This window comes from Salvelinus namaycush, chromosome 33, assembly GCF_016432855.1.
Source record: "Salvelinus namaycush isolate Seneca chromosome 33, SaNama_1.0, whole genome shotgun sequence".
In the NCBI taxonomy this organism is placed as follows: Eukaryota; Metazoa; Chordata; class Actinopteri; order Salmoniformes; family Salmonidae; genus Salvelinus; species Salvelinus namaycush.
In genome coordinates, this window is record NC_052339.1 from 15492091 (window position 1) to 15505976 (window position 13886).

Here is a 13886-nt window from a genome sequence, read left to right on the forward strand (position 1 = left end):
GATTCTGTTGTATGATGTTAAATGCTCTTTGGGCATTTTCAAAAGCTAAAGATAAACTACTACCACTTGAATAAAGAACAGTGTCATCTGCATTAAAATGAACATCTGCTGTTTCAATAAGATCCCCAATTTTGTTGATATACAAAATGAACAACAGTGGGCCCAAAATAGAACCTTGCGGAACACCTGAGCACACGTCTATGGACTCAGATTTACAACCATCCGCCATTACACATTTTGGACAATTTGATAGGTAATGTATAAACCAATCTAGAGGATGACCAGTAATTCCACAACATTTTAACCTTTGCACTAACACAGCATGGTCCACGGTGTCAAATGCCTTCGACAAATCAATAAAGACAGACACACAATGTAACTTCTTGTCAAGAGCACAGTGGATGTCATTTAAAACCTTCAATGTTGCTGAAACAGTGCTGTGGCCAGACCTAAAACCTGATTGCATTCCATTTTAGATGTTGTTTTCTTGGTAGTAGGCCTTTAGCTGCCTACTAACTAAGGACAATTTTGATATGGGTCGATAGTTGTCAAGTAGCGAAGGATCTCCACCTTTCAGGAGAGGCAGTACAAAAGCAGATTTCCATAACTTGGGGATTTCCTTAACATCAAGCTTAAGGTTAAAATACATGTTAAGGGGGGAGCAATGATGTCTGCAGCTAGGTATAGGAAGCGGGGGACCTAGTTCATCAGGGCCAGGGGATTTTTTCCCATCAATTTCTTTCAGGGCTTTACGCACTTCTGAAACAAAGGATGAAAAGGAGAACCTGGTGAAGGAGTGCACAGGGGTGTCAGGTAAATTCATAGGGGGCTCAATTATACCTTTGACCTTTTCAAATAAACTGCTTGCATCTAAAAAAAAAAATGGAGGTTCTCTCAGTTACAATCTGTATGTCTACCAACAATTGTTTGGGAAGCTTTGTATCTTTTTTGCACCCCAAACCTTTCACTACTTGCCAAAATTTGGATGGATTATTTAAATTATCTGAAGAAGATTTCAGGTAGTGGTCTGCTTTAAATTTATGGATCATAGCCACACCCATATTTTGAAGACGTTTAAAAGCCATCCAATCATCTGCTGAACCAGTCCCTCTTGCTTTAGCCCACATAGCATTCCATTCCCTTATGATTTTAGTAAGTTCCATAGTAAACCAAGGGTTCTCTCTGCCCTTAATCCTGATTTTTTTTAAAGGGGCCTATTGCATACATCCTGGAATGTGTTGTGGAAGTAAGAAAAGGCTAGTTCAACATCAGGGATTAATTCCATTCTATTCCATTCAATGCTAGATACATCATGTAAAAAACCTGGAATATCAAACCGCTTCCAGTTTATTTTCGTAATGACACGTGGAGATTTCTTAGGAATTTTACCATCTCTCACACAGGCATGGGCACAGTGATCACTTTTGTCATTTGCAAAAATACCAGAAGCATTAAAACGATGAGGAGTATTGGTTAAGATCAAATCAATCAAAGAGGATTTCAGAGGATATTTTATATTCAACCTAGTTAAACTGTTGACAATCTGAGTGAGATTATAGGTATTGCATAGAATTTTGAGTTGATCAGAGCTAGATGTTAGCCAGTCCTGATTCAGATCACCCATCAGGACAAACTCACAATTGACATTCTGTGATAACAATTTGAAAATACAATCCAGAGAGCCAACAGTAACAGATGGAGGTCTATAACAACAAGATACAACAATATTTAAAGATAAGCCTAGGTTTAGGTTCAAAGACAGATATTCAAATTGCTTAGGTTTAGTAACATAAGTCACAGAGAACTTGTCTTTTACGTATACAGCAACACCACCAACCTTAGATTTACGATCTGTACGAAAAACATTGTAACCATTTATGACAATATTTTTGTCTGTAATAGATTTTTTGAGCCAGGTTTCAGAAAGCATAAACACATCAGGGTCAGCAGTTTTTAACCATATATTCACAAGCTTCGGCAGAAGACTTCTTACATTCATATGCAAAAACTTCAGGCCACTCTGACTACTTAATTCAGCAGGGGGAAGAATGTCAGGACCTGGGTTAGATTGCACATTTCCAGACAATACAAGCAGCAAGATAACGGCAAGTTTAGATCGGGTGTTACAACATTTGGATTTATAGACAGCACTTGAACGAAAATCCAAAGTCACCAGAATTTTTAACGCCACATATTTCAGGAGATGTGTAAAGTCCAGAGACATGGTTAAGTACCAAGAGAACAGTTCTGATATGTTAAGCGCAAGAGTCCGATTTCTCCCATATTGTTTGGGAGAAATGTGCATAGTTCTCATGTGCATTTCCGGAGAAAGCGTGTGGTTTCTCACAAAACTCGAGGGAGAAACAGTCATATATTTCCTCATTCACAGAGCAACAGGCTCTAAAAGTATCGCCAACATTGTAAAAGCCAAGGGTAGACAACAGAAAAATTAACAACAGCAACATGTTTGTTTATTGCCCTAAGAATCACTAATCAAATAGTCTAACCGCAGATCAATAAAAAGTCAGCAATGTATGCGTATGATGTAGGTGAGCAAAGCTCCGTGGAAAGAGAGACTGGCGAGGGCACCTGTACCAGAATGGGAGAGACAGACCAAGGCAGGCGAGGCGCAGGCAGGCAGGCCGGCAGAGAGATCAGTTCTCTGGCCAACAGCGCACATGGATCGCACTGTATCGATGTGAAATGGAACCGGTCCAGCATTGGCTGCAATGAAGGTCTATAATAGCCTCAACAGCTGAACTGATGAAACAAGCCCAGCGCATCTAGTTCCTTCACAGCGCAGATACGGACCTCCGGCTTCCACCACACAGCACAGCAAGGCAGGAGAGAACCCCTGTAGCTTGGCAGAACACAGGTGCAGAACCTGCCCATCAAGGAGTATCCAAGGCTAGTCAGCCCAGCGCGTCTAGACCAGTGGTTCCCAACCTTTTTTGGTTACTGTACCACCAAGTGAATTTTGCTCTGCCCAGAGTACCTCTGAAGTACCCCCTCGTGTACATTTTACCATTAGGCCTATGGTCTTATGAGTCTTCTCAAGTACCCGGAGTGGACAGATCAAGTACCCTCAGAGGTCCTAGTACCCCTGGTTGGGATGCATTGATCTAGACTGTCTGTCACAGCACAGATATGTCCTCTCATGGCTTTCAGGGAGGGCACCACCGCGACACTGTCTCCTCATGTAGAAGCAGCAGACTAGGGTGTTAACACGGTCTTTGCTGCAATGCACACAGGTGAAAATCGGCAGTATGTGGTTGATGTGATGGTAGAAAGTTGTAGTGGAGAGTCTGAATCACAGTTCCTTCTCACCGTCACTGTGTGGTTTACTCACAATTTTACCGCTTTGATTTTTGCGTTCAGTGTTGTTCAATGACAAATCTCACAGCCTATGACGGTTTTGCTAATGAACACTTGTAACACTTGAAACAAACAAGCATAGAGACACACAACACGCTCAGCTGAACTGCCCTGCCGCCATCTTGAACGAAAGTATACACAATTTGACAATTGATAATACTGTCATCCATCAGACTATTGTCAATTTAATCCTGTCTTTAGGCTAATATTTAATATATGTGTGAAATGAGTTTAGATATAGTTATGGTGTAGGTTCTATTTATTTCACCTTTATTTAACCAGTTAGGCAAGTTGAGAACAAGTTCTCATTTACAATTGCGACCTGGCCAAGATAAAGCAAAGCAGTTCGACACATACAACAACACAGAGTTACACATGGAGTAAAACAAACATACAGTCAATAATACAGTAGAAAAATAAGTCTATATACAATGTGAGCAAATGAGGCGAGATAAGGGAGGTAAAGGCAAAAAAAAGGCCATGGTGGCGAAGTAAATACAATATAGCAATTAAAACACTGGAATGGTAGATTTGCAGTGGAATAATGTGCAAAGTAGAGATATAAATAATGGGGTGCAAAGAAGCAAAATAAATAAATAAATAAATACAGTAGGGGGAGAGGTAGTTGTTTGGGCTAAATTATAGATGGGCTATGTACAGGTGCAGTAATCTGTGAGCTTCTCTGACAGCTGGTGCTTAAAGCTAGTGAGGGAGATAAATGTTTCCAGTTTCAGAGATTTTTGTAGTTCGTTCCAGTCATTGGCAGCAGAGAACTGGAAGGAGAGGCGGCCAAAGGAAGAATTGGTTTTGGGGGTGACCAGAGAGATATACCTGCTGGAGCGCGTGCTACAGGTGGGTGCTGCTATGGTGACCAACGAGCTGAGATAAGGGGGGACTTTACCTTGCAGGGTCTTGTAGATGACCTGGAGCCAGTGGGTTTGGCGACGAGTATGAAGCGAGGGCCAGCCAATGAGAGCGTACAGGTCGCAGTGGTGGGTAGTATATGGGGCTTTGGTGACAAAACGGATGACACTGTGATAGACTGCATCCAATTTATTGAGTAGGGTATTGGAGGCTATTTTGTAAATGACTTCGCCGAAGTTGAGGGTCGGCAGGATGGTCAGTTTTACAAGGGTATGTTTGGCAGCATGAGTGAAGGATGCTTTGTTGCAAAATAGGAAGCCAGTTCTAGATTTAACTTTGGATTGGAGATATTTGATGTGAGTCTGGAAGGAGAGTTTACAGTCTAACCAGACACATAGGTATTTGTTGTGGTTTCCACATATTCTCAGTCAGAACTGTCCAGACTAGTTATGTTGGATGGGCGGGCAGGTGCAGGCAGCGATTGGTTGAAGAGCATGCATTTAGTTTTACTTGTATTTAAGAGCAATTGGAGGCCACGGAAGGAGAGTTGTATGGCATTGAAGCTCGTCTGGAGGGTTGTTAACACAGTGTCCAAAGAAGGGCCAGAAGTATACAGAATGGTGTCGTCTGCGTAGAGATGGATCAGAGACTCACCAGCAGCAAGAGCGACATCATTGATGTATACAGAGAAGAGAGTCGGCCCAAGAATTGAACCCTGTGGCACTGCCCTAGAGACTGCCAAAGGCCCGGACATCAGGCCCTCCGATTTGACACACTGAACTCTATCAGAGAAGTAGTGGACCATCATCAGCTGCGCAGGCTGACTGGTGGTGAATGAGGTGGAAAATAAATTATGTCGCACCCAAAAAAATTATAACACTGCTTATAACACCAATTGTGTTTGTGATAGTGAAATTCTAACAACAAGCATGTGTTCAATAGACTTATTTAGGAAAAGTCAAGGACGGCATTACTTTAAAAATGGTAGATATTTCCATTTGAAATTAATATGCAGTCATAATGACTTACTTGGCGCTTCTAGTGTTAAATTTCAAACGCGTTATAGCACTGAACTTCGGCAGTACGGAATGAATTGAGCCCTTTGTCACACGGGTTGGAGGTTATTTGAAATATCAATATTCATTTAATGAAACTATTGGAAAACCTTTATTGGATGGTCGAATATGCAGCGTCTTGTTACCCGGCTCCATGGCTTGCATGTTAATAACTCTTACGCAGGGGGGTTCCTAGTGAAATCTATAAGTAAAAGGTATTCACAGCCTTACTTAGAGACAAGGGGCCTTCAACACAACCAGTCATGTGGCTCTGGTGTGACACTTTACTGCTGGGTACGATCAATACAGAGACAATGTGCATGCTAGGACATATGTGCGCACACACAAGCACTCACCCGCGCACACACGTACACACAGACGAACAAATGCATACACACAGGCATGCACTTATACTCAAACACGCCTGCGGAGAGGGACGGACACACGCACACACACATGTATGTCCAAATACATGCATGGACGCACACGTATGAATTCATGCATGTACACACACACACGCGCACTCACACACGCGCACACGCACGCACGCACGCACGCACGCACGCACGCACGCACGCACGCACGCACGCACGCACACACACACACACACACACACACACACACACACTGCATATACAATCAGAGACAGACATCACACACACACCCAGGGTACTGTGGAGAGATAAAACACTGGACAGATTTTTTGTTCTCTTATCTGTGATCATTCTTCTTTCACTCAAAGCAAGATGATATTTTTAATACTCCTTCTTTCATATGCCTTGAGGTGAGATGACAGGAGGGATATAGATGTCTAATAGCATGTGTGTGTGTGTGTGTGTGTGTGTGTGTGTGTGTGTGTGTGTGTGTGTGTGTGTGTGTGTGTGTGTGTGTGTGTGTGTGTGTGTGTGTGTGTGTGTGTGTGTGTGTGTGTGTGTGTGTGTGTGTGTGTGTGTGTGTGTGTTGAAAGTGGGCCTGAACATAAAAGAGTAGCCGTAATGAACACAAGTCTTTCAGATATATTTTGATTCCCTCCATGTATTTCAAATGTTTGACATATAATTCTAAATGGAAAATCAATCTTAAAGGTCCCGAACAATGAAAATCATATTTTTCATCAAACTGGATGATATTTGCATGAAACTAGTTCAAAGTAGGGTACCCAAGTATGAACAATGACTGTAGCTGATACATTGATAAAGTTGAATCATAATGTTATTTGTCCCCTCCCCCTGTGTCAAACACTTGGATTCAGGAGGCAGGCATTATCAAGGATTTGCTTCCGGCTTTATGCAATGTCACATAAAGCCAGAAATGTAATACACCAATGGTAGTGTCATATCATCTTAACTAATTTAAATATGTACCACCTTAAAACTGTCATCACATGTGCGTCTATGCCTTGCTTTGGCTTTGTTTACAAACAGTCAGCTAGCTACTAACAGCTAGCTCAAGCAGAACGTACGACCAAAGATACCGGTAACCTTTCGTCTGTGGTGTGAATGTTAGCTAGCAAGCTACTTACCAGCATGCCGGAAAAAGCACACTGTGTTCTGACTGGATGCCATAGTGTAAAATTAACCTTACACTATTTTCCGAAAGATGAAGACATCCTGACAGCAGTGGCTGCTTTTCATTTCGGGTGGACAGGCTGCACTGAAAACTATGATCATGTCAAGCGTGTGCCGCGCACATTTCGAGCGAAGTTGCTTTATCAATTGAGGAGAACATTTGATGGGTCTTGCCAGGAAGCTAACCTTGTATCATACTTGACATTAGATCTTGCAAGCGCTGAGCATAACCTAGGTATCAGAGTCTGACACGGTAGCCAACATTTTGGCGGGATTGGGAGGCTAACGTTAGATAATGCAACTGTGGCTATGGCTGCTTTGACTGGTGAATGGTATATTTTCTGTAACACACTTGATAGTCACTATACGGTTTTTGTTCTTTCATCCCTAAGCCCCCTACATTGAGTCTTAGAACTGCCAACATAAATATGATTATTTCACTTTCCACCTCATTACACCAAGCTGTAATGATAGACCAAGCTATAATTAGAAAATTCAACGTCTATTCTGTCTGCACAGCTTCCCAGGCAACCACCGCAACAGGAATGCTGTGATACAAAATCAGCTTTCCCAAGGCAAAGGATGGGGGATATGCTGTGAAGACTGTGAAGACAGACCCAACATTGCTATTTATTGCATCAGTCGAGCATTTCAGTCACACACAAAAAAATGCACAACCAAGTATAGCATATTTCAAATTGAGTACCTCAGAAACATCCGAAAACACATTGTAGAATGAATAGATCACTTCATCATTGAATTGATAGTATCGTAACAGAAGAGTAAATAAAAGGAAATTAAATTCACTACCCATTTAACAAAAATGTACTTTTTCAAAAATATTACAGGCTACGTAGGCGGGCTCCTGGATCCAGCGCCGTATGTGGGGAAGCTGTGCGAGCTGTCCAGGACCCCTATCTGCTTAGTGTTAGAGGCCTGACAAGGAGGAAGCCTATCTGGATTTGTCTCCTCAATGGGTCCTGCCCGCTGTGGTACCTGTATTAGGCTTATGGATCTAATATGATTTTTTTTTATGTCAAATGAGGTCTCTTATTTCAGAGTGTGTTCATGTTGATCAATGCTTGCCTATAGTAAATGTCTGGTCAAATAAATGTCTGATTAATACATACAATTCAGAAGACATTGTCATTTATAATGCTAATGCAGAGGCACCAATACATTTTCCAGTACACTTATTGTATACTGTTTTCATGTACATTCCCTTATGTCTAAGCTTCGAAGGTGACTCAGGCTTTACTAATTATTGTGAATAAGTGTATCAGTGAACTGTATTCTGTAATTAGTTACAAAACAATAGAAATTCCATTTGTCTGAGATCCAAAAGTCCATGATCAGCTCTGTTGACCATCAAAGCATTTTGCAGAGAAAATGGGTTGAGGCATACTATTTAAGCTCGGAATGACATGTGGCCCATTCTTTACCTTGTCTAATACCATGGCATTTTTGAATACTCGTATCTGATTGGCTTGAAGGGCATTCTAGAGCATTTTAAAAGGGATAATCAACTCAGGGCTCTATGCATCTTTGAAAAATAATGCAACTCTGTGGAAGGTCAGTTCCCCTCCGCTAGGGTTATAAACTTACAATTTCGACAGTTAAGTTTAGGCATTCATTCTGAATGGTTAAGGTAAGGGTTAAGGTTTAGGATAGGGTTAAAACATTAAGTTTAGGCATTCATTCTGAATGGTTCAGGTAAGGGTTAAGGTTTGGGATAGGGTTAAAACAATAAGTTTAGGCATTCATTCTGAATGGTTAAGGTAAGGGTTAAGGTTTGGGATAGGGTTAAAACAATACGTTTAGGCATTCATTCTGAATGGTTCAGGTAATGGTTAAGGTTTGGGATAGGGTTAAAACAATACGTTTAGGCATTCATTCTGAATGGTTAAGGTAAGGGTTAAGGTTTAGGATAGGGTTAAAACAATACGTTTAGGCATTCATTCTGAATGGTTCAGGTAAGGGTTAAGGTTTAGGATAGGGTTAAAACATTAAGTTTAGGCATTCATTCTGAATGGTTAAGGTAAGGGTTAAGGTTTAGGATAGGGTTAAAACAATACGTTTAGGCATTCATTCTGAATGGTTAAGGTAAGGGTTAAGGTTTGGGATAGGGTTAAAACAATACGTTTAGGCATTCATTCTGAATGGTTAAGGGTTAAGGTTTGGGATAGGGTTAAAACAATACGTTTAGGCATTCATTCTGAATGGTTAAGGGTTAAGGTTTGGGATAGGGTTAAAACAATCCAAATAAAAATGACTGCCTAGCACTGGGATTGAACACACAATCCTCGGAGCCAGAGCTTGCGGTTTACGGAACAAAAATTAAAACAACCCTCTGAGCCCATCCACAACTCCCTAGCAAGCCGCAACCCTACTTGATGGTAATAGCGCTCACAGATGCCCATAGTGGCCGGTTTTGAAGACATCTCACAACGTCCTGCGGACCCGGATGAACGTCGACTATCACCTTGGATCACGGGTGATCTGGCTGAAAGGAATAGAGTGCCATTTGAAACACATCCATAGTACCCAGAACAGGTGTCTATGACTAGTGATGAGGTACAATAATATAGGATGAATTCATATTCACATGATAACCCTTCTCACTATTGAAAGGTCATGTTATTGTTCAGTTGCAGGTTCCTCTGTAGTTATCGCCTGTTGCCTTTTCCATCTAATTTTCCCTCTTATCTTTCCCAATCAGAGAGGCTTCTGGTAAACTGTAATCATTTAATGGGATGACATTGACATGACTCATTGATTATGTGTTTGTCTGCTAGAGAGCAGACGGGAATCCTCTGGGAGATAGAGAGGGAAAGGCAGGTTTTTGACGCTTGGCTGATTTCAATATCATCATTAAAACACCATGTTCTTTTTCCTTTGTGTGGGTGAATTTTATTAACGGTAAAATTATAAAACTGGTAGACTTATTTCACCAGGGTAAAGAAGAGTATATAAATATGAGGACTAGTAAAAAGCATTTTGTCGAGGTGTGTGTGTGTGAGTTCTTTGATAGACCTCAGACTGTTTCATGTTACTAAGAAAGAACTGGAGAGTCTATGGTGTCGTTGTTTCTGTTGCTATGTTCTCCAATCTCCACCGTGTTCCGGCGGTAAAATGGATTCAAACGACTGTGTCTGGGAGTCAGGGTCTCTAACAGTAGGTTGTTCAGTCAACCTATTATGAACTTGACCCAGTGTTTTTCTACAGAACCGTGAATAGGGCTATTAATGTATTTTCATCTAGATATTGTGACGTGGTGAGTTTGGACCCAGGTGCAAAGAAGAGACCAGACGAGGAATCAGTGGTTAAGGATTAACATAATACTTACTAAGAAACGGTAGCCGCAGGTTCACAGTACACTTGAAAAAACAACAAACACTAAGTCTCGAAAACTCACTCAGTTAACAACCACACACAGTAAACAATTCAAGCTTCTGCAAAGGACAACAGAAAGCACACCTCTTTTAGCGGGAAAATCATATTGAGTAAATAGGACACACCTGAGGGTCGTTAATGTATCTAGAACGGTCTCTGCCGCCCTCTGCTGACAGGTGGAACCATGATAGATAGATATGTGCCTTATTTGCTAAAAGGTTTATCATACCAAATTACTATGACCTTACGGATTATTCTGCCACAAGAGCTACCTTATCTACCCCTAGATCAAATAGGAGTGTAATGACTAGGAATTCTAGGTTCAAATATTCCTCTTAGTTTCTTCTCCTGTAATGGCAGAAGGAGAAGTGAATAACCACACAGTTAAATCCATGGAGTAGAGCATTTGTGATTTCACCCTTCATCTCTCTCCCCCGTCTGTTTGTACCTTGTGTGGCCCAAGCAGCTGTGGGAAGAATTGGGTCAAACCTGTCCCCATGTGTGCCCCACACACTCCCCTAACAAACACACACAGACATACACAGACACACTTAAAAAACACATTGTGCTCATGTGCTCACATATTAGTCATGCATTTACACACAGACACTTTTACCTACAATTACACTCTGATGCACTCGCACTCACACATTAGAGCCTAAACGTGCACACTCAAACACAAATTCTGCTTTCATCACCAGAGCTGACATATAAACCCTTACACTTGTGACATTGTGTCATACTTATTATGAAGGTGTGACTACAAACTAGTGACATTGACGACGTCAACAGACCAGCTGTCAACAAAGCACAGATACACACCAACCTGGACTCAGGGGCAGATGAAACATCTGGGCCACTCAAATTAGTATACTATGTTAAGTTTGCTATGCTATGTATTAATTTTCATGTGATATGTTACAAACTACAACTGGTATGATATATTACGAATTGTAATTTGTGCAGTATGTTATGAATTTGCAATAGCTATGATATGTTACGATTTACAATTTGTTGTGGCCAACGTTAGCTAGGCGGCTAAATCTAACGTTAGGGTTAAGGTTAGAGTTGAGGTTAGGATTAGGGTTAGTAGAAAGGTTAGCTAACATGCTAAGTAGTTCCAAAGTAACTAAAAAGTAGTAAGTAGTTGCAAAGGTGCTAAAATGCTAAAGTTGTCTGTGATGAGATTCGAACACACAACCTTTAGGTTGCCAGACATTCACGTTATATGTCCCGGATTTACATTTACTATGTTACGTCTAGTCCATGAGACTAGCCTGTACACACTCACATACAGTACAAACACACACCTAGAAACTGCACAGACAGTACAGCATGCATTTAAAAAGTCTCACCCGTATTCACAATCACATTTCGCATGAAGAAATAGATACACAACACAGTCATGCATTCAGACACACACACACGCACACGCACGCACGCACACACACACACACACACACACAGTCAGTGCAATAATCAAGCAGAGGTGTGTAGAGGTGAGAGTCATTAGCGGCAGCTAATCTTTAGTCTAGTTAGGAAGAGTTATTATAGTGTCACATACTGCTTTCCCAGATGCTCCTGCTGTAAATACCAATCAGCTCTCTGCCTTACACCTGAGCTGCTTTTTACTGGGCTTTGTTTGCAGCACCATTATCACTGTTTGCTCTTTGTAGTTCCAATTTAGCTTTTTCTTTATCCAGGCAATTTTTTTCTTTCATGTCAGCTGGTGTGTGTTTGTGTATGTGTGTGCGTAAGCGTGTGTATGTGTGTCTTGCTAGTGTTGTCCGCTGTCTGTGTGCCAGTTCACAAGCCTGTGTAGTCCAAGAGGATGAGAAAGACTAGAAATAATCTCAGAGGACCTGTGGATTGTAGCAATGACAGTGTAGACCGCTGTCACCATAACAACAATCTGTCAATCATCCAACTGTGTAATCGTATGATAGTTACGATGCTGTTTTGATGAGGTGATCAGTATCCTCTGACCTCAGTGTTCTTGGCTGGGCATTCTGATTAAATGGGATTTTTCTCTTTTAAAAAGCATGAAATACCCCTGCAGATCTCTGCTCTATTCTCCTTAGTTTCCCTATATTATTGACTTGTGTATCAAATAGCTTAGAGTTCAGCCAGCACACCAGGGTTAGGAATTGTTGGAAAGAGACCAGGATTCTTAAAAAATGCTGAAAAAAAGACCTTTATGCTGTGGCTGATGGTTAATGGTGATTTCAGCTTGAACTGATATCCTCAGCATTTACAGTGAACGTGATCTCGTGAATGTCAGGGAAATTGCTTTTAAAAGTCTATTGCTGTGTGCAGGGTGTTAATCTGTGTTGGATTGAATCCTAGCCTGAGTTCTCCTTTTACAAAACCTACATGTCTGTACAAATGGACTGTGACTTGGGCATTTGTGCCATTTGAAAGCAGCTGTGGCTTGTTGTATCAGGGCAGACTGGGCTGGCTCTTTAAGGGGATTGTGATTGCTGGGATTTAGACTCTGGCAGAGTGGGCTTTGGCTAGCAGGCCTCTATTGGCTGTTAGATCTGCGTGTGTGTATGTGTCATACTGCATGTCCAGCCAACAGTGTGGCATGCATGAATACACAGCTGAATAGCTTCCTCTCTCCTTAGTTAACCTGGCATCCTTCCTTATTTATTTAACTTGACCAAACATTCTGTTCATCTACCAGTTACTCGAACCTTCACATCCCTCAATAAGGTGTCAAACACGTTAATTCATTGTTTAATCATGTTTTGTTAATATATTACAAACATAGTTAGCACAGGGCTAGTAGTGAAGCTGCTGTCTCTGTGCCATTGGTGGGTGTGACATGGAGGTGTACCAGGTGACTGTCTAAATGTAGATCTCTGTCTACCTTTACCATAACCAAATAGGATTATGATCCACATATGCCTTTTTACTTTCAGGACAACAGTTTTTTTATGTAGTCATCATGGCATGTGTTGTTTTGGTATTCAGCCACAGGACATTGGAATTAATGTATGCTATTGCTCTTTTTCAGGGTAGTGTGTGATGTAACAAGTCCACTTAATTCTGAAAAATAAGCCACGCTCAGTAGCACATGCATAAAAACACACGCATTACGGCAATTGTTCTGCCAGTACGGTGGCACAGTCTAACTTTTAGTGCCTGCAACTGTAAAAGCATGAAAACTCATGAGATGTGTTTTTGTTGCCTTTCTCCAGGTTGCGATGCTTGGTGAAACAGTTGGAACGAGGAGAGGCGTCCGTCGTCGACCTCAAGAAGAACTTGGAGTATGCAGCCTCAGTCCTGGAGTCTGTGTACATTGAGGAGACACGGTATGGATATCTTATCATTGGCACAACTGTCCAGTAGATTGGTCAATACCACTATACACATTACATACAGTATCTGACATATTCTGTGTGAGCAGAATTATTTCTTAAAATGTTCTGTCCTATTGAATGTTATTTTCTCCTTCTCTTTCTCTATCTCCATCTCTCTCTTACTCTCCTGCTCTTTCTCTCTCCTTTATGGAAAAACCACATGAACGTAACACGTGATCTTAGATGAAATGAATGTCAAAACGTGACAACATGTAAAAGCAACAAGTGATAACATGAAACTACAGATATGAAAACGTTGAGCACGT

At 41.3% G+C, this 13886-nt stretch overlaps 1 protein-coding gene across 1 annotated transcript in view; it reads left to right on the forward strand.

Moving 5' to 3' along the window:
• pde1ca (phosphodiesterase 1C, calmodulin-dependent a) overlaps nucleotides 1-13886 on the forward strand; it is a 135788-nt gene that overhangs the window by 70770 nt on the left and 51132 nt on the right. Inside the window, exon 3 of the mRNA XM_038973044.1 lies at nucleotides 13459-13572. Within this exon, the coding sequence (XP_038828972.1) occupies nucleotides 13459-13572 (114 nt within the window). The remainder of the gene's footprint in view (nucleotides 1-13458; nucleotides 13573-13886) is intronic.